This window comes from Trichinella spiralis (assembly GCF_000181795.1).
Source record: "Trichinella spiralis strain ISS 195 chromosome Unknown Scfld6, whole genome shotgun sequence".
NCBI classification, from domain to species: domain Eukaryota; kingdom Metazoa; phylum Nematoda; class Enoplea; order Trichinellida; family Trichinellidae; genus Trichinella; species Trichinella spiralis.
In genome coordinates, this window is record NW_003526945.1 from 17,545 (window position 1) to 42,673 (window position 25,129).

General features: G+C 30.4%; 5 protein-coding genes across 5 annotated transcripts; 1 reads left to right on the top strand and 4 right to left on the bottom strand.

The window, feature by feature from the left end:
• Nucleotide 1: 1 nt before the first annotated feature.
• On the bottom strand, nt 2-2,227 carry Tsp_10008 (conserved hypothetical protein). Its single transcript, XM_003373114.1, has 12 exons — nt 2,147-2,227; nt 1,989-2,072; nt 1,467-1,530; nt 1,409-1,424; nt 1,257-1,356; nt 1,174-1,228; nt 997-1,049; nt 793-959; nt 607-719; nt 470-546; nt 131-271; nt 2-10 (listed from the first exon to the last, which is right to left on the bottom strand). Exons 1-12 carry the CDS (start codon nt 2,225-2,227, stop codon nt 2-4), a joined length of 960 nt encoding a protein of 319 aa, XP_003373162.1.
• A 389-nt stretch (nt 2,228-2,616) lies between these two features.
• Tsp_10009 (double-strand-break repair protein Rad21-like protein) lies at nt 2,617-7,102 on the bottom strand. Its single transcript, XM_003373115.1, has 9 exons — nt 6,959-7,102; nt 6,102-6,337; nt 5,932-6,038; nt 5,488-5,751; nt 5,283-5,438; nt 4,805-5,031; nt 4,429-4,746; nt 4,206-4,367; nt 2,617-2,661 (listed from the first exon to the last, which is right to left on the bottom strand). The coding sequence occupies exons 1-9, from the start codon at nt 7,100-7,102 to the stop codon at nt 2,617-2,619; spliced, it is 1,659 nt and encodes a 552-aa protein (XP_003373163.1).
• Nucleotides 7,103-8,059: 957 nt separating this feature from the next.
• Nucleotides 8,060-9,792, bottom strand: Tsp_10010 (hypothetical protein). The gene is made up of 4 exons (XM_003373116.1): nt 9,776-9,792; nt 9,463-9,597; nt 8,482-8,654; nt 8,060-8,457 (listed from the first exon to the last, which is right to left on the bottom strand). The coding sequence occupies exons 1-4, from the start codon at nt 9,790-9,792 to the stop codon at nt 8,060-8,062; spliced, it is 723 nt and encodes a 240-aa protein (XP_003373164.1).
• Nucleotides 9,793-9,924: 132 nt separating this feature from the next.
• On the top strand, nt 9,925-11,758 carry Tsp_10011 (solute carrier family 25 member 42). The gene is made up of 7 exons (XM_003373117.1): nt 9,925-9,951; nt 10,034-10,142; nt 10,590-10,759; nt 10,787-10,947; nt 11,014-11,126; nt 11,162-11,321; nt 11,557-11,758. Exons 1-7 carry the CDS (start codon nt 9,925-9,927, stop codon nt 11,756-11,758), a joined length of 942 nt encoding a protein of 313 aa, XP_003373165.1.
• A 2,564-nt stretch (nt 11,759-14,322) lies between these two features.
• Nucleotides 14,323-24,745, bottom strand: Tsp_10012 (neuronal calcium sensor 2). The gene is made up of 4 exons (XM_003373118.1): nt 24,681-24,745; nt 14,937-15,058; nt 14,572-14,844; nt 14,323-14,512 (listed from the first exon to the last, which is right to left on the bottom strand). The coding sequence occupies exons 2-4, from the start codon at nt 15,045-15,047 to the stop codon at nt 14,324-14,326; spliced, it is 573 nt and encodes a 190-aa protein (XP_003373166.1). The 5' UTR covers nt 15,048-15,058; nt 24,681-24,745; the 3' UTR covers nt 14,323.
• Between the last annotated feature and the right edge of the window lie 384 nt (nt 24,746-25,129).

The window sequence follows — 25,129 nt, forward strand, 5'->3', positions numbered from 1 at the left end:
ATTACTCGCTCTTCAAATTTTTATAATTATATAAAAAAGTTTCTCAAATTTGGCAAGCAATTAGCAAGAAATTGCACATCAATTTAAAATTGCTTGCATGTACTTGTACATGTTGTCATATATTACTTACCAGTCCCATAGTAAAATAATTATAAAAATAGTCGGACTTTTCATTGCATTTTGTTCGCTGCGCCGAAGGAAGATGAATTCTCATTTTATCTTCCGACTTGTAATACACTGCATTTGGAAAGCCCAAAGCACTAGCCACTTTCTAAAAACATTTTTTACATTCAACGGAAAACAACAATTTCACATTTATTACAGTAAAAGCACTGTATTACAAAAATAAAACCGATTCTCATTTTGCACTGAAAAATGAATTTTATAATAATTGTACAAAATCGCACAAAATTATATTACTAAATTCACAACAATTATTCAACCATACATTTTTATAAACATAACATACTTGGCAACTGTCACCAAACAAAATAAGCCTGTTTAACATTTCTGGGGAATTGTTAGAATAACCGGTGCAATCAACTCCTAAAAAACCAAACAATCACCTAATATCATTTGCGATCATCTAATAATAATATTGTTCACTTTCACTACTCAGCGTTATGTTTAGCCCAATCGTACGGACATCTGACCGCATCACTTCAATCTTCTCTGCGTAGCATTGTCCATGATAACAAGATACAGGTGTTTTCGAAATACTGTGAATACAAATAAATCAACACTGAATGATATTAAAACTTCTATATTATAAACATTAATTATTTGACGTACGTTGTTTCCGTTAAACTGTTACCATGATAAATAACAATTTTTGAGACAAATAATGTCGTCCCATCTGCAAAATGAAGCGAACTCAAGCCACGAGCAAAAAAAGGTTTCAAATTCTGTTCTGCTGGAAAAAGCATCGACAATCCACGCCAACTCAGTATGTATACATGCTGCACTGAATCATATACTATAAAAAAAAGAGAATACTTGCCACGATATCTCCAATCCAATATCAAATGTTAAATTTAATGCACATTTTACTGATTTATAAAAAATAATTTGCATTAAATTAATACATATTTTCATTATTATTATATTTAATCATACACTATATTACATAATTTAAAGTCATTAATTCCAACATCAATAGTATCATTATTCTACCTTTAATTACTAATGCTGAAACATCAATTACAACTGTTGCTTTTGAAATATTAAACTTCACATATTATTTCAATAATTAAAACAACACGTAAAAAAGACTTGCCTCCTGGATGTGTAGCGCCAAAAGTTTCATTCACCTTCTCAATGCTTGGTTTTTTTGAGGGTGTTGAAAATACCATACCACTAAAAACAATGTCAATGTAATAAATATTATACTTTGTGCCTCAAAACTTACCTGTAACTTAGGCAAACTTTATTCATATCTATAATTTCGATTACCTAAAAGTGAAAACAGGGTTCACTTTGCTTACTATCACAACATTCAAGTATCGCAATACTTTGCACGTAGACAATATACTGAATATATAAATTATTATGAAACAATAATGATAATTTCAGTTTAACATTGTTTTCATTTTAAATATACATTTATCTATTACTATCAAATTAGAACAGCCATCAATTATTAAATTTTGTCATAATATTTCAATGAAATTAAAAAAAAATGACTGCGTATGAAATACTTCGAAAATAAAATACATTTGTAAATTTCTTTTAAAATTAAATAAAAAATAATGTTATACGCTTATTTAAAATAATTCACTGCATTAACGTAGTTCACTATTGTTGAACTGCAGCTACAGTACTTTTCAGTACACTAACATAATAACAAGAAATGTCACAATTGTAAATCACATCAGAAAATGTGTTACCGCTATATCAAATCACTATTGTTAGTAAGTATATCAGTTAACATATTAGTGAGAATACAATTTTCACTAGTCTGGCATGATCATAAAGTTTCAAAATGTTACCTTCAGCAACTGCGATGAAGCATCAAAAAGCAACTTAATTCCATTGTTGGTAAGATTCACCACAACATCAGACACCAATGGATCCTATTTTTCACATAACTTAGTACAGATTGCCAGTTACAGATTGTTATCTAATATAGTAATAAAAATCAACTCACTTTGTCACTGTAAACTAGTTCTATCCCTTTGAATATCTGATATGCCCGTTGCAAATATGCAATCGCCTGGCCTAATGGCATACCTAAAATAAAATGCCATTAACTCAACGTTTCTATGATAATTTATATGTGATAACGCAGTAAAATCATCTTCAAATTGTTTAACAGAATTTTAACAAATGCTTTAAACGTTTTCTATCCGTTGCATTCCACAATCCTATATGGTCGGCTAATTTAGTTACAAAGAATTTAATTAGAAGTTAATGAGCGACCCTATACTATTACATGTTAAATTTTATTCGAAATTTCTGATCTAATAAAATAATAATAATAGTAATCGTAATGTCAAAATAAATGTAAATGTATTTACTTTTTTTACATACGATCAAACAGCATTAATCTGATTTTATCAATAATGTTTTAAAATAATTTAAAAAGATACATATTTATTAATTTTCCTATGTATAACATTAGAAATGAAGTACTGTTAGCTTATAAGACGAATACAGCGGAATCTGTAAAATGAAAATACTATATATTAAATAAAAATGAGTGAATGAAATCACATTTGAACTGTTTACTATTTTTTGTTCAGTCTTAAAGTGAAATATTTTATCTTACCTAATTGCAGTTTAACGTGTTCATTAAGAAGAGCAGATTCTGGAACAATTTCAAAATCCATAATGCAAAGGATTAAATTAAACTTGAACAAATTGAAGAAAAAATGTTCACACAAAATAAATAACTCATTGCTAAAGCAACACAGATTATTTCTACAGTACAATTAAAAATAATTCAAGATCAAACAACCGTGTATATGAAAAACAGCAAATATTTTGCAATAAAATTCATGTTTAAAAATGGTCATTTTTTATTTTATATTTAACTTTAAAATAAAAAAAATTTACTTTGTTTTTAGTTCTTTGTTCACCGCTTTAATGAACTGTGCCTTAAGGTCAGTGATTGATGCTTTTGTCAGATCACTGTGAATCACTGTAAATACTGCCATTATAATTGAGTATGCTAAAAAATCGTAAAGTTGTTATTATTATCATTTAACATATCAAATATCAGACTGACAAATAACCAAGCATCCATGATAGAAATAGAACGCATAGCTAACACTAATGAGTGTTATCATGTCAGCCATCATATTGATTCAAAAGTCGAGGTCGCTGGAAAACATAAGAGACTTGAGAACAATTAACTGTACAAAAACGTGGAGGTAAAGGCTTACAGTCTGCCTGCCTTTGCATATGGTGTTATTCAGTGTAACTATCGCAACGGAAGATTTGTCATTTCACTAGCATAAAACCACCGACGTTACACTTCTTCAATGTTTTGAAAATCTGTTACTCAGATCATTTTGGCTACACTATCATAATAAAGCACATATTTTATGTCCAATGAACCGTGTAGGTAATGAAATCGATTTAATATAATAACTTTGCGCATTTCACAACATTCATGCCCATTCGGATGAATTTTTTCAAATCTCTTTTACGTGGCCCTGTACAGCACTTTCCACATTTAAACACTGCTTTACTAATATTTGATTCGTATATCTTAATAAGCACAAATATTATTTTCAAATAATTTTGAACATTTCTCCAAAAGGAGGTTTTTCTGTTTACTTTTGTTTTCATCAAAACTGCAAAATGCATTTATATGAAGCGTAAAAGTATACGATAATACTTCACAAAAAATATATATATATATATATATATATATATATGTATATATTAAAATTGGACTAGAAATAATGCATGGTTATAGAATACTAGTAGAAAGAGTGATAAAATTGCGTAATATTTTCAATAAGTATTAAATAAAACAAGGGTACTAAGTGGATTATGTTAAAATAAATGGACGGGCGGTGAAGAATAAGTAAATTACATCAAAATGCACATTATGAAACAGTACCCTTTTTGATAAAAATATCACCAAACGGTTCTTCCTGTTCCACTTTGACAGCTGAAGCTTTCTGCAATTCCAGCAAACAGTAAAACTTCTGCGCCGCAGATTTACGAGTATCTCGAGAAGTCCATTCCTAAAATACCTTCCATAAACTTCCATAACAGTAACTGAATAAGGATACCTTAAAAGATATTTTATCGGTAGTTTTGAATTTGGTTTCAAACTGATTCAACACAAGCTGACTTCTCTTCGTCCAACGACGATCTTTAGCAGATTCATCAGAATGTTCCCATTCTTCTTTGCTCTAAAATGTAATCAATTAGAAATTACATAATTACAAATTTCAAAGATAAACTAAATAATACCAAATCCAATTCAATGTTTATGGTTGCACCGCTGTTCCCCAACAACTGCACTGTTTCCACATCAGAGAGTTTCGTCATATCTGGTTCATTAAGTGATTGCATATCCGATGGAATGACATCAATCATTTCGTTTGCTTCCGTTAAAGTTGCATCAGCTGACGGTTGCAACTCTATTTCAGACAATGTTGATCGTTCCACATTTGAATTTGTTCCGTCCATTCCGCGCATTTTCTCCAATGTTGTTGCCTCCAGAGCTTTCATTCTGCTACTGTCTGCCTTAAACTTCGCCATTTTCGATCCAATAGCACTTTTCCAAAACTTCAAAAAGAAGCATGAATGTATTATTGAAACAGATTGACTGGAATATCAAACTTACCTTGTTCAACGTCGGAGAACGACATGGAATCCCTTGAAGAGAGAACAATTTGTCCACCGAAGCTGCCTCTCTGACTTTCATCAAAACAACAGTTGGTGGTGCAAGATCAAGACTTCCCAGTGTGTCCGAATAACGATGTAACTGCGATTTGATATCATCCCCACTTAATGTCTTCACATTATCTACCAGCAGTCGACGTTTGCGCTTAACACGAACTTTCGCCGGAACTGAAATATTTCACAATAAATAATTTCAACAGAAGTAGATTCATTAAAACAAGAGATTATATTTTTATCCAATATGCTAACATTGAAATATGAAATAAAATAAAATAAAATATAATATAATATAATATAATATTTTTTTAATTAATAAAACTGAAAGCAAAACGCTAAAATATTCGAGTGAACTAATTTTCGGATACAAATTATTAATCAAAATCTTCAACAAAAAAATATTTTTTAAAACTTTAACGCACTTTGTGTAACAATACTTTCCAACGGTTCCAAAGCGAATTCTTCATCTTCATCGTGAACAAGTGTTGTCATTTTTGAAGATTCACTACTACTTCTCATTTCAGCACTCGCTGTTTCAGTCACGCTGGGGACCGCAGCCGGCTCTTCTTTACAATGCACTTTCAAGAAACAGAAAATTTCTATTCAAATAGTAAAAATATTTCTTACCAACTTCCACTGAAATTTCTTCAGCTGTAGAACTTTCATTTGTGGGAAACATTTCCAAATCAGTATCCATCATCACATTAACAGTGCTTTCTTCTGTAGATTCTAAACGAACAGTATCTGACAATACTTCTACAGTTTTCTCAGCGACAACAGGCTCATTATTGGTTGATTCAGCTGTATTCAGCTGAGGAATAGAAGCATCATCCAAAAACTGTGAAACTTCTTCCCGAGGAAGTTCAAAACTGTCGAAACCATCCGCATCATCTGCAAACAATCTAACTCAGCTTAACAACTTACAATACAAAAGAGAACATCAAGAAATTACAACTCAGAAATGCATTATACATTATATATTCATAGAAATGAACCAACACCATAATAATACAATGCACATTTTCTCTTGTTTAAACCGATATTACATTAAATTATAACTACATCTCTTACCAAACTCATCGTCAACATCAACCAAAACTTTGGGTGCATCTTCTTTCATTGTAATCTGATCCAATTTACCCTGGGTGGAGGATATGTCATCAGCGTATTCCAATTCACTAAAAAAACAGCAAATTAAAAATAATATTGCTAAGTAATAATTAACCGAAACCATTAATTACCTAAAATCTGGTAGAGCACTGTCAAAATCATGAAACACTTCTGGAAGAGTTATTGCATCCACATCCGCTTCAATACGATCTTCTGGTAAATCAATATTAAGAATTCCAGGTCGAAAAGCCATCTTTATCTTCAAAAATGCTTCGTTGCAATCAGCTAATAAGTATTTAGTTTTTCGAGAATAAATTCGCACAATACCCAAAAGCAAATGACCTGTTGTTCGCAAAGCCATTTTTGCCTAAGAAATAATAAATTTACAATATAAACATTGCATAACGTTGCTAGAATTAAAAAATCTATTTTCAACAATAATTTTTAATCAGTAAATAGTTAATCTCAACATATTTATATTAAATAAAAACTGAAAATTAAAGAAACGAGCTTTAATTCCTGTAATTAATTTAAAATACTGATGACAGAACAATGTAAATAAAAACACTCGAGCAATTTATCCAGAGTTTAATCAAGAGGAGGTTCATAAAAACAAACTTAACATTGAAAAAAACAATTTTTAATTGTAAAATTTACTTCGGCATTAATCAGCAAAATGCATAACATTACAACATATATACAAAGTAAAACATAGATAACCAAGATAGATGAATAATGTCATTTAAGATTAATCATTCCAAGGAAAGATAAAAATTTTTTGTATAAAATATGATTTTAAAACCAAAAAGAAACACAAGTAACAAAAATTAAATACACATTGATTCCAGAGAAAACAAAGCACACACGACGACATGAATTTTCATTGGGACACGATTAACATACATTTGAAACATAACGAATTAAAGTATATATAAATGAAAATAATAAATGGCATTGAAGATTACAGAATCGTAATACTTTCGCTTACTTTTGGTTCTAGAATGCTCTCCACAGCTCTATCAATGTTAGTCTCAAAAATTTGTGCTTTCGTTAATTTCTTTTCCCAGTGAGCAGCTAACCAAATTTTCGCTAATGGTCCTTTTTTTGAAAGAACATACTGTGCATAGAACATTTTCACAGGCCTTAAAAACAGTCAAACGCATTCAAAGCTGAACAATTATGAGAAATATACAGTATTTGTGATGAACAAGTGCTATTACAGTAATTTTAAAGCAATAAATAATAAGAAAATAATAGTGAAAAAATCATGGACAAAATTCAAAACGTTATATAATTAAACATACAAAATATGTTATCCTTTGTATTTTAAGTATGAAATTTATTATTATCCTTACCACTATAAAAAGATTTCATATTATACTCCACTGACCTACTTTTTTGAAAAGTGAATGATCAAGATGAAAAGCAAATATTACCCGTAATAAAGCTTCTGTAAATGGGAAAAAACTCTACTATTACATTTATCATCACTTCCTAATGAATAAAGGATATACAGTATACTAATTATGCTAATCATCGTAACATAAATCAATAAAATATTATAAAAAACAATACAGTTGAATTAGTAAATATTTTAGTCACCTTTTAGTTATAACTGTAAAATACATATATATTGTTAATTAATGTTAATTTTATTACTACAAATTAATACCGTATATTTATATGTCATAATTACAATGACTGTGCATTAATAAAATGGATATTTAAATTATGTTAATGCATATTTTAAATTAAACAATAGCAGTGTCGATTGAATACCACTGCGCGCATTATCATGTACAGAACTCTGTGTTCCGGACGGAACAACACCGACCTAGTCGGTGTGACCTGGCCAAGGGCTGGTGCCCAGAAGTCGCGGGTAGGCCAAGAACAATACCCGCGCATCGCCGGCCAGATCGCTATCTGGGCGTCTGGCGGCTCTGAGTCGGGGTCAGAGAGACCCCCTGCTGCGCCTCGATCTATCGTCGTTCGCGAGACAATGGCGAGTGCGCCATAGCGGCGACGGCAGTCAGATCAAAGGGCGTGGAAATGGCCATCATGACGTGACTAGTAAGGGATTAGCGCAGGATCAAGAGATCCGAAGCATGACAACATAATTGAAGACTGACAAGGCTTTAGATCGGCGCCGGAGATAGCGAGCGCTCCCGCCGCGAGCGAGCTGCCTATTGGTGGTTCGCGTTTGGGTCGACCGCGGGGCCGCCGACCCTGGCCCTATATATAGGGCTAGAAAGCGCGCCGCGCCAGACATACATATACATGGATAGAGAGAGATACGTCTGTGTGTGTATGCGTCAGTGGTACGATAGTTGTACAAGAGGACGCGTTGGTTGCGAGAAGTCGGCTTAGAATACGTGGTTTGCAGTACTGGTTGCAGTATTGCCGTATTCCGAAGAGTCGAATTGGGAAGTGTAGACGAACCGAGTCGAAGTGCAAGGAAGGACGATCGAGCGAGAGACTCGTGCGTACCTTATTGAAGGGCATTCGACTTACCGTTAGGAACAACGGTAGTCGCTCGGGTATTCGTACACTTCGAGCGTGCAGTCGCAACGTACAGAGTTAGCGGAGTTAGGGAACCGGAAGACGTCCGCGAAGGAGATCGCCATCGACGAGAGTTTTTGGACCCCGATCGCTGCCCACGCCGTGGAAGATACACCTCATCCACTCTTTATTATACAGTCCACTTACTTATCGGCCGGACGAACGAACGTCTGGTCTATTCATACCTGAACGTCAGATTACTGTCGCTAGTCTGACTCTAACACTCTGCTTACCAGATACATAAACTAGTAGAGCTGGTTGCAACACTATATTTATAAAGGAATGTCTTTAACATTAACGTGTTTCTGGGATTTATAAGCAAATTCAAGAATAAGTAATTGTAATTCCAATAAGTTTTACTGAGTTAATTTTTTAGCAAAACTTCTGCGTAATAATTACTGAAAATATATCATAAATGTTGATTATTTATTAAGCTTGCTGCATTCTTCATTTTAATTCAGTATCCACATGATATGCTGTTTGCATAATGTCAGGATTTGGGGATCAGTAAATCGCGGCAAGACAAAATCTAATTAGATTTCTTGGTTTTGAAATTTGAAAGAAACTTGTCATTACAATTTCCGCTTACTGAGATTTATTAAAAAGTCTGTTGCATAGCAATAACATTTGAATTTTTATGAATTGTTAGAAGCTGATTAAATGAAAAGTTCTAATTTTCGCAACCAAAAGATAAGTTCAACCAATTTAAAATTGAAAATGAAACCTAGTATAATAAATACAAAGTTACATATCACAATAATAAAAATTACTGCATGAAATTAGCTTCTAGCATTTGTAATTATTTGTAATTTAAAGTGTCGATATTAAGGTAAACCATTAAATTCTTTTTGTAAGTAAAAAGTGCGCAAACCTCTAACCAGTTCAACAAAAATATAGCAATTGGACAGAATATGAAAGTTTGCAAATAATAACTTGAGAGTCATTATATGCATACTGTTGCTTACTGTAATCGGATGTGGTTTATACCAATTTATTATATTGTATTTAAATAATGTTTTACGCGAATTTATCCTTAAATACTGTTTAATTGCATGATTTGTCTTTCTGCTATAAATCGTGTATTATAATTTTTTTGCTTTTGGAATTGCCATTTTCATATTATGGTGTTCAATTTATAATGGATTCTTCAACATATAAAATAATTATATTTATTGATATGTTTTTAAATGCTACAGACATGCGCTTTAACATAGAAACGCCTCAAGTTATTCTAGTGGGAACAAACCGGTGCACCCTTTTCATAAATTGTATCGTTATTACAATTGGGAGTGTCAATTAGAAATGAATTGTTTTAGTTTTGGTTAATGGCAAGTTTTTTTCCTGCTCAATACGAATAGCAGTTGTTCGCAACGAATTAGTGAATCAATTCTCAGTATGCCAATTGATGCTCAACAAAAAGAAGTAATATATTAATTTATCGCTTACTGTTAACATATATATTTGTTTATGAAAGGTAATTTAAATGAATTGACGTTTCTTTCAGATGGCCCAACATTACAAAATCGTTACTTCTTTAAGCGCTGGCGCTATTGCTGGAGCAATTGCCAAAACGGCTATAGCGCCACTAGATCGAACAAAAATTAACTTCCAAGGTATTATTATTTCTTTAAAACTGAACTACAGAGTTTTCTGCTAATAAACGTCAGTGGATATGCACTTCCTTGTAAAAATGTAACATTACTTTCTCTTACATTTCTGTCAAAACAGTGATTTATATTTTGCATTTTTTTAATATTCTATCTTTAATTATATATTAGGTAATATATATAATATAAGGTATTGCAGTTTCATAAAAGTTATTTACTGATAACCCAGTAATAATTTTTATTTGAAGTACTCATTAATATGTACAATGAATGCATGATTTTTTCTTTTTTATATAGTTGTACTGGATGAAGTTCTCACAATTGGGTAAGCAATGATAAATGCAAACTATATTAAGCTCTGTTGATAGTTGTATACAGTTCCTTATAATAAACATAACTAGTTTATATTTGGAAAATATGAATTTGAAATAATGAGTTTGGAATTTTCTTTAGTTTCAACCAGACATTATTCATTTAAAGAAGCTGCGAAATTTATAAAGGAAACGTACCGTCAGCAAGGATTCATTGCACTTTATCGAGGCAACTCAGCTACAATGGCACGTGTTATTCCATTTGCTGCTGTTCAGTACTGTGCACATGAGCAATGGAAGCATGTTTTGCAAGTAGATAGGCCCAAGTAATATTTACAGTTTGCTTATTTTACAGCTATTCACGATTATTTCACCTCCATCAGCTCTTCTACACCACTGCGTCGATATATAGCCGGTTCGATGGCAGGTGTTACAGCTACATCAGTGACTTATCCTCTAGATTTGGCTAAAGCCTGCTTGTCTGTTAGTCGCAAATCTCAGTAAAATGCTTTTATTTTTAATACTGTTTAATTTTCTACACATAATTGTTAAATTTTAACCTTAAGGTATAAAACTCTCATTGCTGTTTTCGTTAAAATCTGGCACGTCGATGGACCTTTGGCGTTGTACCGAGGAATCATACCAACCTTACTTGGTGTCATTCCTTATGCGGGAACAAGTTTCTTTACATTTGAAAGCCTTAAAAATTTTCAGCATGGTATTGTTTTAGGAATCAAATTTTAAAACCTCTAATTTACTTTGATTTAGAAAGGACAGGCCGTCCAGCAACTGCACTAGAAAAGCTAATATTTGGTGCCATTGCTGGCTTGTGCGGACAGAGTGCTTCCTATCCATTGGATATTGTGCGCAGGAGGTAAATTGTTTGTGCTCGTTATAAAGAAGAAGTGCAGTAATGCATAACTTTTCCCATTGTCGATAGTTTTGTTTAATTTCAAGACTAAATTATTTTTATTATAATTTCTTATCCTATTTTATATTCTTATCTTATAAAAGAAAAGTTTAACCAAATGAAAAATCGCCTCCCTTCAAAGAGTTCAATTTGAAATAAGTTTATTTTTAATTTAATTTAATTTAATTTACTCTTTTAGAATGCAAACCGGTGTGGTTCCTCAGTCAAGCTCCATTTCGCAAATCGTTCGAAGCGTCGCTATTCACGAGGGTGTTGTTCATGGGCTGTACAAAGGACTTAGTATGAATTGGATCAAAGGCCCAATAGCTGTAGGCATTAGCTTCACAGTTTATGATACTTTTTTACGATTTATTCGCAGTTATCCATCACTGTTCTCGTAAAAGTGACTAACAATAATAAATTGTAACGTAGTGATAGTGTATTTTTTAGAAAAATGTTCAATTATGATTTTCAAAGACAGTTGATTAAACTGTATATTTGCTTTATTTATCATTCAAATTTGAATTAAACTTCCACATTTTTTTGAATTGAATTACTGTATTTCTGTTTAATTCAACATATTTAAAATAATATCACCTTTCTTGAGCATCTGATATGCAGTTACAGTAGGAATGGACTCACAAAGGGCAAATTGAAATTAAAATGTAAGCTGTAAATGAATTCTTGAAAATGCATAAGAAAAATATATGATATTATACTTTCATAAATAAAACGGATTAATAAATAAATGCGATCCGTATAATAAATGAAATCACGTGATATTGATTTTGTTCTAGTCCGCATTTAATTACAGATGATTTAGCAATTGATCAACAGCATTTATGTTTATAATTGATTGTTGCAAAATGCAATCTTAATTTATTAGTATTTTGTTTTCAAAAAAAGCATCAGTTCTTAAGAAAGACAAAAAGAATAAGACATAATACTTACCAATTGTTGCTGTATATGTGAAAGAGATGATGTGAAGAAGAACAGTTGAAGTGGTTAAAAAAGGCGTTCTCCTTTTGTACTTTTCTTGGTGATGACGTCAATAGAAGAAGAAGATGAACGATTATTGATGCAGTGAGTGAGTGTGGGAGGTTTGTAAAATGCATTTGTTATGCTTCATTCTGTTTTGAAGTTTGGCGATGTTGCCGCAATAAATTAAGTTTATTGTGTTGAAAATCGTGAAGCGAGATTGGATCGGAAGCAAAATTAGCTCGACAATTATGTGACAGATTGTGAAGTGCAAAGTTCAGTTGGATGAGTAGACGCCCAAAATGGCTGGTCAGCTGACAAGCGTGTAGGATTTAATTTAGTGACAATTTTTCAAAAGGAGTACATTTGATCACTGAGAAGCACTATTCAAATCAGAATGCAAATGTTCACATTTGAATCAGTCTGATGCAGAAGTGAAAAGACCAGTGTAATTGGATAATCCAACGACTACTTACTTACACGCTGTATTTGTTTTGAATCGCTTTTGCAAAATCCATCCACCCATTGTGAAATAATAACGCACGTGCGATTTTATTCCATATATATTTGTGTTCGTTTTTCAAATTGCATTGTATTCATAAAACGAGGGCACTTTTATCGTAGATATATAGATTCAAGTGCAATCAGATTGAACATTCATTATGATGAGCCTTCCTTGTCTTTGCATTTTCTAGTGTCTAACATCGATTGGCATGCAATAGTGAAGAAAATCTCATTTTGGTGCTGAAACATTGCAGTTGGCGATATTCACTAGCACAGATGACGATCAAACTGCTGGTCAGTTTCTATTATTCCTATTAGTACGCCAATGCAATGCAAATTAGCGTTGCAGGCAGTGAATGCACACGGCTAATTTGAATAACTGATAAATTGGATAAGACTACTTCGCCTAGCCTCTTTCCTGTTCATTTTGCTACTACTAAAAGGAAGTAGCTTCGCCTTATCTTCACAGTGTAGTGTGCTCGCTGCTTTTGCAATTTGCTGCGTTGCACTTTCTATGCAAAAATATTCATTTATCTTGTTTGTTTTGTTTATTATTATTATTATGTGAGTAATAATGCGCAAGAAATAGTACAACGTTAATGTTGTGTAATAGCGTTCAATTTAATAAATATCTGAAGAAAGAAAAAAATTCTTTTACTTGTTAAAATGAAGTGCGATGCTAAAATGTTGAAAGAATTGCTAAGCGGCAGGAAATTTTATTAACAAAGCACTAGAAATAGCACTTTGACTAAAATTCAATTCCGCCACTGTGCGCAACAGTAATTGGACATCACCTTTAACAAAGTTAATTTTTCATCAGCCATTCACAAAATTATTCATCCTTCCTTGTACAATTTCATCATATTTCCATTTTTCAATTTATTTCATTATTTTGCTTCTTATTTTCTCTCTTTTTCATTTTTTATTCATTTTATACTGATGATTATGCTGCATACTATTGCTTATACAATAATAACAATGATTATTAGAGTTATTAAATAGTATTATGAAGATGACAATAGTAGAGTGATATGTATTGTTGTTTGCTCATTGAAAATTGTTGCTGGATTTCTAATTCGAGCAAATGAAATGCGGATTATATGTCAAATTAAACTGGATAGATATACAATACATTTTTGAATGAAGATGAGGAAATTGTCGTTGGAAAAAGAAAATGTGGAAGGATAAAATAAGAAGAATGAAGCGACGACAGCCGGCAGCTAGCCACATAGCTGATGCGTGCATTCATGTGAAAATTACACAATGAACATATAACAAACTGGCGAGCATATGACATCGTTAACAGACAATCAGGGGTACGGTTGCCTGACAACCAACCAATGAAAAAGACAAAAGTAGTGTAACAGTGTTTGTTGCTAAAGGCAGATCGCTAGGCTACGCGTCAAAAAATATTCTTATTCTTATTAATATTATTAATAATAATATTATTATTATTGTTGCTGATGTTTCGGATTTTTTCTTTATCACTTTTTCATGTCGTTTGTCAAAATTTGATATAGCTCTTTGTCGGCAAGACATCCATCGACAAATTCTTTCAACGTTAATTCTTTGTCTTTATTTGAATCCATTTTTTCAAAAATCATTTTTGCTCGACGATGTGGTGAATCATCAGTTGAGCGAGTAACGTCTGGCCCAAGCATATCGTAAATTGCCTGTAAAATGAAATATTAAAATCCAAAATCAACGTCACATTTTATAAAAATTTACTAACTTCAATAATTCGGACCATTTCTTTTTCATCGATAGTTCCATTACCATCAATGTCATACATACGAAATGCCCATTCTAGCTTCTTTTCTGGTGTTCCGCTAGAAGTGACATTTATAGCCAAAAGAAATTCTTTGAAGTCAATAAATCCAGAATTATCCGTGTCGAACGTTCGAAAGACATGCTCACAGAACGCTTCCGCTGAGCCGGAGGGAAAAAAGTCCTTGTACACTTTGATAAATTGATCTTTCGTCAAATGCCCCTTGGGACAGTCTTGCTAAAATGTAATATTCAAAAAAAGTAAACATTTCACCAATATTAGCCATAGAACAATAATCATTATGAAAAATTTCCCAAACATATACTTACAACGAAACCTTTGTACCATTCTTTTATTTGCTCTTCAGAGAAGCTCGTGTTTTTCTTCAAAAAGTCCAAATCATCTTTAGAAAGCTTCGGACGACTATTCTTTGCTCCCATACTGCTTGCTCCTGTTCAGAACAAATGAATGTACAGAAAAGAGGTTGAAAAAGAAACCCTTTTTCTCTTACTTGTTTTAACAATTAAAATTGTTCAAACTGATTGTATAAAAATATTTTTTCAGAAATATAAAATCTACAGCAATATTATTATAAATAAAGGAAGAATAAGAATTATTTCACCATGTAGTCAGTCATAGCAATGATAAAGTGGGAAAACAGCTGTACACTGTTTCGAATGTGATGCTCTGAACGCATGCGTGCGTTTCGCAAAGAGGCAGGCTCTCTCTGACTGGATCATTCAAACGGAAACGCGGAATGCTTTACGACCTCAAAGCACAACTGAATTTACTCCCACTTGCGCATAATTTTTAATTCCAAATCGATGTCAAAATTAAACATCGTACATCTTTTATTTCACAATCACTAAATAAATCACAGTCAACAAACCTTTAACTTTAGTTTCAACTTTAAACTCTCTAAACACGCAAAAAACATGTTTCATTAATAATCAATCATTAGCTTACTTTTTCCATTTACATCTTCATTCAAGTCATATGCAAAAGCAACTTACAAATGATTCATCACTTTTCATTCATCTATTGAAATGTTAAGCAATTATCAAAATTTTCACTGATAAATAGCATAAACTTAAAGTCATTAAACATATAACATGATAATTGATAATAATTTAATTCAAAATTTCTATAAAATTCACTCTAAACAGTTACAACGTTGAAAGTTCAAACTCTTTTCAAGCGCAATTAATCAAATACACCATTTGCATAATAGAAATAAAGATCTGTGTACTTGCATTAATCAACGCCATTGCTACTGTAACTTCATAAACAGTTTTACACGCTTCAACACAAACAAGCTTACCATAATTGCTTGCATTTGACTTTTTGCTTAAATGCAACATTCAATACTTTAGTAAAGCTTCACACTTTGCTATAATTCAATTCCTTTGCTATGTTTAGTTAATTTAATTTTTACCATCAAAACAGCAGCATCTTAAATTTAATGGAAATATCATTTAACTGCAAATTTGAATAATCATACACACTGTTCTACAATTTATAGCTAATGTTAAAAATTAGCACTTTCACTTGGAAACAGTAATTTGTTTGTATTTAACGCTTCACAAGTATACAATTTCAATAATACATTATTAGTATTATTACTTTCTTATATGAAATTTCAGTTTTTGCAAAATTAAACTTCATATTTGCCATTGGTTAAAGTTGAGAAAAAAATTGACAATTAACTTTATTATTATATGCAAAATTCACTATCATTTTAATTGAATTTTAAATAAGCACTATGCAATAATCACTTTTACAGTTTTCAACTAATTTTACATCCAATTACTCATTTGCTAACATGAACCAATTTCTTCTGCCTGTAATTGCAGATGTATTTTATTTTACGTTAGATAATTTACTAAATATACATCTGAACTTCCTTCAATTATTACTTAATAAATAAAATTTGAATTGTATTATCATATTACAAACAAATATTATTATTCAGCAGCTACATTATTTGCACAAGTTGAAATAATTACTAAAAATAATTTGTATCAAAATATTTTTCTTATATTTAATTAACTGATCCCAGTTAGTTCGATGACAAATTGCTGAGTATACATTTGGTGTTCTTATAATTTGACTATTTGCTAATTTAAATGTTGACAAATAAGTTATTCCATATAATGGAATAGATTTGAGTGCAAAAAGTGCAAGTTTTACTGAAAAAATGCACAGTTGTGCTGGAATTTTAAAATAAATAACTGCAACAATATCTGATTGTTTTTTTCGCACTAATTGCTTTTCAATATCAGTATCATTATCATAGCAAAAATTAATGTAAATCAGTTTCTCAACTCCATACGCAACATTATAGTTATTCAAAAGCATTGAAAATAAAAATAAAAGTAAAACAATTCCTTCAATTATTATTCATCATTAGAAAGGATGATCAGTTTTGTGACTGAAACTATTGACGACAAATCAATGACTTCCCATTTCGAAGAATTAGTTTAAACCCATTGACAATTTAATTACATGCACATTGATTAAACTGCAGTGCTGAATTTAAAAAATTTAGTTTTTAATGTTCACAATAATTAATAATGTTTCATTTTTGTTCACTCTATTATATTATATTTTCCTCAATAGTATAATCATTTTCATTCTGTATTTCCATACATATTTTTCAGTATTCAATTCTAGCTAATCTTAGAAATAATAACAATGACAGGCTGTAAAAGAGAAATTATTAAATTACTATTCACTGCAACACATAAATAGCATATTTAACTTATTATTATTATTATTATTATTATCAGCTTGCATTAATTTTCATTTTCATTCATTATATACCACATATTAGTGAAATAGTAAAAAAACGAGTAAATCATTGTGTAAAATTAAAATTTAGTGAGCATAAAAAATTATCACCTCAAATATTTTCAATTTGCTGAAATAGTTTTTCAAAAAAATAAGTTGTAAAACATTTTATAAACAAGTAGAAAAAATCAATTGATATTCAATATATTTCAATCTAATTTTTAAGTTATTTTTTTTTTCAAATATTACTTGCCCATAGATAAATAAATGATTATTGATCATGAGTGATGAAAAAAATTTCTATTAAGAAACTGTTCAATGCTCAAATGTAATAGAATTATACACAAGTAGTTGGATGGCAGCAATTTCACATTCAGTTTAAATGAAGAAAACGTTCATCATAAATGAACAAGCAAGTGAAAGCAATCTTTTCACCTCTAAATTTATCCTCTACAAAATCACAGCACAACATTTATAAGCAATCATCTGTCTGTTTATGAGGCAAAAACCATTAGTACTCTTCCAAATATTCTCTTCACTTCAGAATGCGGCTATAAATTTCCTTTTAGACTATTTTGACTGCAACTGCACTCCGCATATCGCATGGGCATATTTTTTGGTGTTATAAGAAGCACAATGAAACGAAACAAAATCGACGAAACGTGCAAAACATAACCAAAACAAAATTATATCAATAAGAGAAATGTGAAAAAGAAGTGAGCTGAAATTTTGCTTGATTTATCTTCTTAGGATAAGAAATTAAACAAAAAATCATTATTTTTAAAAGCATACCACTAGATAAATAAAACCATTGAATGTATCAAATTTAACCTATAAAAGTTTAACAAAGTCTGATAAAATATACAAGTGAAAATTTTGAAAGATAATGTATTATTACCAAAAGGCAGCTGTTCACACGAATGCAACAGCAAAGCAATCCATTGTTGAATATGTATTTACGCTTACAAAAAGTCTCTTAAGCAAATTAATGCTGCTACAAATTCTGCTATGCTTAATTTTTTTCCAGTCTATATGTCGTTCATTGAATTGTCTTCCAATAGTAGGCTATTTTCGCATGCAATAGCAAGCAGTAGATTTATTCAACTTTACTACTTTTATAAATTATACTAAAAAAGAAATCGAGTGGAAAATAGCTTCACCATTCATTTAGGCAAAGTAATTGCCGGATACGACTTAACGCATTGAAAATGATGTGAAATGCCACTTTATTGCATCACTAAAAAATTGTAATTTTCTTGTATTTACGCATAAACAATGCGTTGAATGAATAAAAATATAAACCCTTTTATGAGAGCAATAATATTTCCACTGTTATTGACAGTATACAACATTGATCAGTTTGGTAAAGACAAGCTGAATAACTTGATGAACAAACTGAAAAACCATCACTTATCACATCGACCTTTAGAAAGAAAAGTTCTTTATTTTCATAATTTCTGATGTTTCAGTAATGTTTTTGTAAAATAGCACACATCATATATATAAAGCATCATATATACTAATAATAATAGGTAAAGTATTCTGCTTTGGGTGATTATTCAACATGGAATATGTGAAAGATAAAACTTTCAGTCAACATAAACGAGTTAAACTAAGTAGCCTATTCAAAAAAATATTATTCATATGGACAAAAGAAAAAAGCACACCTGCTTAATAGTACAGTAAATAATGTGCAAAAAGTTGACAATTTTTTAAATCAATTTTACAAAGCAAGGCTGGACAACTACCACACTAGTACAGCAATCATAATAAATCACACCAGGAAACTATATGGAGCGGCAGTTTATTCATTCATTTTTAGGAAAATTTTTGAAAACAATAAACAATACTTGCTTGACTTCGATTATATGCTATTAAAATAATAGCAGTTAAACAGACGTAAGCAGAACAGCCTGTTTCAAACATAAAATTAAACTCATCGGTGAAGCGATTTTTCAAAAGTATATCGATTAATAACTTTACCTTTAAATATGCTAATTCTTCGATAATTCTAATTTACAAAAACAGACAATAAAATAAAGAAATCTATAAACATCATTTCCCAAAATAAGAAAAATTTTTCGCAAAAATCAATTAAAATATGGTAGAATTTCATTTTTAAAAAATAACAAAAAAACAAAATCTATAATTATTTATGATATTCTTCATTTTAAAATGCAATTGATTTCATTTCACTTTACTAAACGCTACAAAACATAAACGAAAGCGATGGCGGAAAATTGAAATTTCCATTGCTTACTTATAAGTATGAATGAGCCAAATTGTTTGTTTTTTTCAGAGTAGCATATTTTCTTAAACAGTTGATTTTAACATATTTTCTTGGGATCTAGTTAATTTTCAACGCATTCCACTATATTTCAGTAACTGACATTAAACTTTATCATAACATTTATTAGAAAAGTAATTTTTAACAGTCTAAATTCACAAACTTGCATCAAAATACTTTCAGCAACAACATTTATGCAAAGCAGAGTAAGCATGCCAAATGTTAAAACATGAAAATGCAACTAAACCGATCTCTAACAATAGACCTCTTGAAGACTGCATTATTGAGTGATTTTAAAAGAAAATAAAAGCTAAACTTTAAATGGATATATTTTTTAAAATGATGAAAAATTCATAAATTTATAAAAAACTTTTATTTCAAAAAACAGCATTATTACTTGTGAGTTTCAAATTTCCTTTGTTTAAATGATAACCTTTGCTAAATATGCTAGAGATTATATGCCAAATATTTTAACAATTTGTCAAACTATTTAAATAATGCGTCATTTAACAATTGATTAATTGTACGAAAACTTTCAGGTAATTAAATTACATTAAAGTACGATTGAAGAAGTATTCAATAACAGTTGCGGGAAAACCAATTTAAAGTAACTTTTTATTTGGTGGAAATGAGAAATATTTTCAATGGAGTGTAAGTTTTATTTAAAAATGTAAAGCGAACAACAATACTTTTCTTATAAGAACAGTATTCAACAGAGCGGCAATATTTTAAAATAAAATATTCATGAAATATTAACAAACTATATACATACAAATAAGTCTATAAAGAGAGAGAGCAACAATTTATTGAATAATATATGCCATTCACTGACTAATATTGTAGTGTAATAAATAAATTACATAATTTCAGATGGAATTTTGCATTTTATGACTTTTAGCAAAATGACACTTAATAAACACTGAAACGCGATACACATGCTTATGCAACTTGATCTGAATTATAAACTTAAAATATAATAATTCAAAAAATGAAATCACAAATTAGCAATAATTTTTCATCTAATACATAAGCAGCAGCTGATCGAATAAAAGTAATAAATAAAAAACAAAAGAAACATTTTAATAAATTTGCATTGCTATTCTAAAACAAGCAAGATGAATTTTCTCACTTTCATCCCTTTCAGTTGGTTAGATTCGCAAAACTTTTTCATGCAGGTTGCATTTTGATTTTGCATACTGTTACACATTAGACGGTTGTCATCAAAATTAAACAAAAATTTAATATTTAAATTACTGGGCAAAGAAGGGAGTTGTGCCTTTTACTTATTTCAATATTAGAAAATTAAGAAAAGCAACTTTCCATATAATATGCTTAAATTTTTGCACCTAATAGAAATGACAGCAATCACAATCAATTTGCCCCAAGTATTTATTAGATGGTGGTAGAAATTTTCAACTCAAAAAATTAAAATTTTAATTAAAAATTTACCCTTCTTTGTAAGATGATTCGTTTTATTTTTAACAATTGCTCACAAAACAATTTATATTATAAACTAATCAGCTAGGCATATTCATGGTCCAGAAAAATTCCTCTACAAACTAAAACCCGTATAAGTCCTTGGTAAAATCAATTAATATTTTTGATACTTTATACATTATCAGAAAATGCTTGTTAAAATACCCATGGGATGTTAATCATGCAAATGTAAAATATTTCATAAGAATACATTTCATAGAAAAATGTTTTAGTACTGCCTCTTTTCTAATCTCCACATTATTATCTAATTTGGGATTCAGGAATGGAAAATTTTGGTTACTGAATAAATTCTATTGTTTATTTTCATAGTAAAATGGAATACACTTTTCATTCAACAAAAGCAATCTATACTTCACATTTTAATTGCTTTTTAAATAAAATACTGCAAAAATAAGTCTTCATTTGTAATGTTTGCAATGAAAACAAATTTTTATGCATATTCATGAAACAAATTGCTTAAATTAAAATATATATTCATGTTCATCAAATATATTATTCACATTCTTAAAATCATATGCTGATCGTATTTGGTTTCATTAATTCAAAGCAAATAATTCAAATTTATAATATCTAGGCATGTTAGAATTAAAATGTTCTAATACATGCAAATTTTTAGAAATATAAATTTTTTAAATATCAGCACATACCTTCAATGTGAGGAAAAGAACTGTTTGAATTTTATTTGACGAACTTTGCTTTTCGTTATCCAGAAAATGACACGATTTGCAACAAATCCTAAAGTTAATTAAATTGATAACTGGTAAAGAAAAGAAAAAAAACAAGAAAAGTAGCAATAGAAAAGTTGACGAAAAGGTCGAAAAAATATGATTTAAATCAAATTAGTATTATTATTATTGTAATTGAGCAGCATATGCTCAAATTACACTTCACTATTTCATGAATCACGGATACATGAGCATAGTAAACGTGAAAAAGATAACCAATCAAAATTGGTTGCAAGAACAAAATTCCAGAAAACGTAACAACGAATAAATTACCAAAAGGCCTTCTAATCACAGCTACTTCTTCAAATGAATATTGACCAACACCACCTGAAAGGATATATTGCGCTAGTTGCAGCTGACAAAAGGCGCAGGCTTCCGTCTTAGGAAAAATCGAACAATCCTTAATTGTCAGTGACCTTAGTTGTTCAGGACTTCGGTTTAAGTCATTTTCGAAGAAGGAGGCCAATATTGATTTTAATAGAGCCAAAAATTACGTTTAATTCAGAACTGACTGGATTGCAGACTTATCAAGGGGTTAATGAACAGACGTTAGCAAGAGCTGCACGGCAGGGTGTTAACTTGCAATCAACAATTTTCCTAACTAACTACGATGAAAGCATACTATTTCCAGTTTTACCAACTGTTCAACACAGAGTAGGAGCTTTACATAAATTCTGGTCTCTAGGCGCCATTTCTTTATCGATTTCGTCCAAATTTATCAGAAACTCAATCAACAATTTTGGATAGAGTAAACAGAATAAAACCTTACAGCAAACTAGCAGCTAACAAACAGTTTCATAAGTCAAATACACATATAGCACCAGGCATGTAATAAATACAACATTTTTGCCTATGCATAAATAAATGCAACCATCATACTTTGTTTGTTCCATTTGCAAATTCTGTTTTAAATAGAAGCATCATTCTGTTTCATTGCATGCAATAAAGACACAATACTCACTAAAAGACGGTCAATTAATGAGACAAGCTTTCCATTTGATTATTTTCTTCCCAGTTTTGAAACTTTCCAGCAACTGCGGTTTCTGTTCAGTAGCATCTGCTCATGCAAAACTAAGCAAAATTCATAGACACAACATCTATAATAGCATGATTTTCAATTTGCGCTCTTGTTCACAGTGAATGATGTGTTATCCATGCATGAAAAGCTTCCACTTGTGCTACAGTAATGCTTGGTCCTTATCAAGCAAATTTCACATAACAAAGAGATGTGGAAGCTGGTTTTGAAATTGCTAAGCGTATGCTATTCTGAAATGATCGTTTTCATTAAATTTATCTTTTTCATTTCCATTCCACTTATTGCAATTCGTGGTGAAATGATAACTTACCTTCAAACAAAACAAAACAAAGATATAACTAAAATATATTTAAAATAATATGAAATATGAAAGAATGAATGCAAAATATCTAATTGAAGGAAAAATATTACCTTAAAATGCGGCATGTCTTCAATTTCATATTTATTTCAAAAAAATTTACTTGTAAATAAGCTTAAAAATATTACATTTATAATTTATTCTACTGATAACAGCACTGTATACAATTTTGAAAACCATTTTAAAGCCAGACCATCAAAATAGTCAATTTTAGTTGATTTCAATCACTGAAAAGGAAAAAGAAAAACAGTAGCTATATATATGCATACAATGAAATAAACAAAGCTAATATTTTTTTCATTTTCATTAGTCTATTGCAAAATCATAAAATATTACATGGTAAAGTTATTTTGCAACATTAAAAATAAATTTGCTTTTTTATTTGAAAAGTAGTCGAGTGTTTAAAAATTACATTAATGTGTCACTATTACAAGTGAAAGCATTAAATAAATTTTCTTGAATTACTTACAGAATAATGAATTGCAATAATCTCATTTAAAGCGACATTGATGTTTTGCACTTTTGACAGTTAATCCAATTCTTAATAGTGTATAAATTAGAGCACAAGTTGCATAATTGTATTTTACATGTGATATTTATCTGGTCACAGTTTGGAACTACTTTCAAATACTATGCAATGACTTATCATGAAACTTTCTGTCAGTTAATTTATCAAACCAAGTTTTTATTAATTTGGACTCATAAACAAACATAGTACGTTATCCGAAATCTCAATATGTGGTTGAAATAAAATTTTTCATAAAATAATGAATGACTATCTATGATAATTTATTATCATTTTAAAAATTACTTTTAAAATGTATAACGATAAGTGATATCAGAAATCAACCATGCGAACTAAAAGTACTGTCATAAAAATATTATTACTTTATCTTTTTTTTCTGTTTTACTTTATTATGCCTTATTTTATTATCAGTGAGAGAAGCATAAGCGAAGTCTAATCGATTGAACATGATTAACGGCGTCAATAAAGTTGAATGAGAAGATGTCGCGTGTAAATTATGAATTTCGTTATGCATGATTAATTTCTAATAGTTAATCTGATGTTGAATGAAAGAAACTGTGCTCAGAACCTTTATTTTTACTAAATATTTTGAAAAGATATCTCGCAGAAAGAGAGGGCTTTCAAAAATACAAAAAAAAGAAAAAAGAACCACTGCAAAAGAAAACAAATGTTCTTTATTATATTAATAACTCTTTCACGCAAGCCACTTGTTCTAAGGTTTATTTTTGAACTATTCAAGCGATTAATGTAAAGTTAATGAGCAGTGGTGTTTGATTCATTTCGATTTTTCAAAATCACATTCACTATTTAAATTTAACTAATCAACAAAAGTATAACTGGCAAAATGGTCTCACTTAAGAAATCCTGGCTTCAAAACTTGCTCATCCTCTCAGCACGGTCAATTGACAACAATATTCAATGAGGAAACTACCGACAGCATTGTTATCGTTATAAACATTTCATGATAACAGATCAAAAGGATGCTTACTAATTAGGAATTGATTCTTCTATTAAACCTAGTGAGTGGACTTATTGGCCAATTACACCACTTGCTTGCGTTTCAAAACGACAGCTTCTTAAAGCTTCAAAATATTGTCAATTTACTCAAGACATTTCAATGCATGCTAAAAGCTAAAAGCATCACATCTTTTCGCGTGAATAGTTCTAACAACTGCAGGGATCTTTTTATTTCCGTTTGAATCAAAACTGCCGACGCAAATAAGTTGTCAAGTTCAAATAAATTATCACTACAACGAATGCTGAGTACGCAGTAGGAAACATGCAATATAGCTAGCTGTCTGCG

Coding starts and splice junctions, on each gene's coding strand:
- Tsp_10008 (XM_003373114.1), bottom strand. CDS start 2,227: ATGCCATTAGGCCAGGCGATTGCATATTTGCAACGGGCATATCAGATA. Junction 2,073..2,146: donor AACTAGTTTACAGTGACAAA/GTGAGTTGATTT, acceptor TGTGAAAAATAG/GATCCATTGGTGTCTGATGT. Junction 547..606: donor CATAACGCTGAGTAGTGAAA/GTGAACAATATT, acceptor TTGGTTTTTTAG/GAGTTGATTGCACCGGTTAT.
- Tsp_10012 (XM_003373118.1), bottom strand. CDS start 15,047: ATGGGAGCAAAGAATAGTCGTCCGAAGCTTTCTAAAGATGATTTGGAC. Junction 14,845..14,936: donor AATGGTACAAAGGTTTCGTT/GTAAGTATATGT, acceptor ATTACATTTTAG/CAAGACTGTCCCAAGGGGCA. Junction 14,513..14,571: donor AAATGGTCCGAATTATTGAA/GTTAGTAAATTT, acceptor TTCATTTTACAG/GCAATTTACGATATGCTTGG.
- Tsp_10009 (XM_003373115.1), bottom strand. CDS start 7,102: ATGTTCTATGCACAGTATGTTCTTTCAAAAAAAGGACCATTAGCGAAA. Junction 6,039..6,101: donor AGTGCTCTACCAGATTTTAG/GTAATTAATGGT, acceptor CTGTTTTTTTAG/TGAATTGGAATACGCTGATG. Junction 4,368..4,428: donor TAAACATTGAATTGGATTTG/GTATTATTTAGT, acceptor ATTACATTTTAG/AGCAAAGAAGAATGGGAACA.
- Tsp_10011 (XM_003373117.1), top strand. CDS start 9,925: ATGCCAATTGATGCTCAACAAAAAGAA. Junction 10,143..10,589: donor AACAAAAATTAACTTCCAAG/GTATTATTATTT, acceptor AATTTTCTTTAG/TTTCAACCAGACATTATTCA. Junction 10,948..11,013: donor TCTGTTAGTCGCAAATCTCA/GTAAAATGCTTT, acceptor TTTAACCTTAAG/GTATAAAACTCTCATTGCTG.
- Tsp_10010 (XM_003373116.1), bottom strand. Junction 8,655..9,462: donor ATGCATATAATGACTCTCAA/GTTATTATTTGC, acceptor TGTATAATAAAG/AGTGGATGAGGTGTATCTTC. Junction 8,458..8,481: donor GACTACCGTTGTTCCTAACG/GTAAGTCGAATG, acceptor CCCTTCAATAAG/GTACGCACGAGTCTCTCGCT.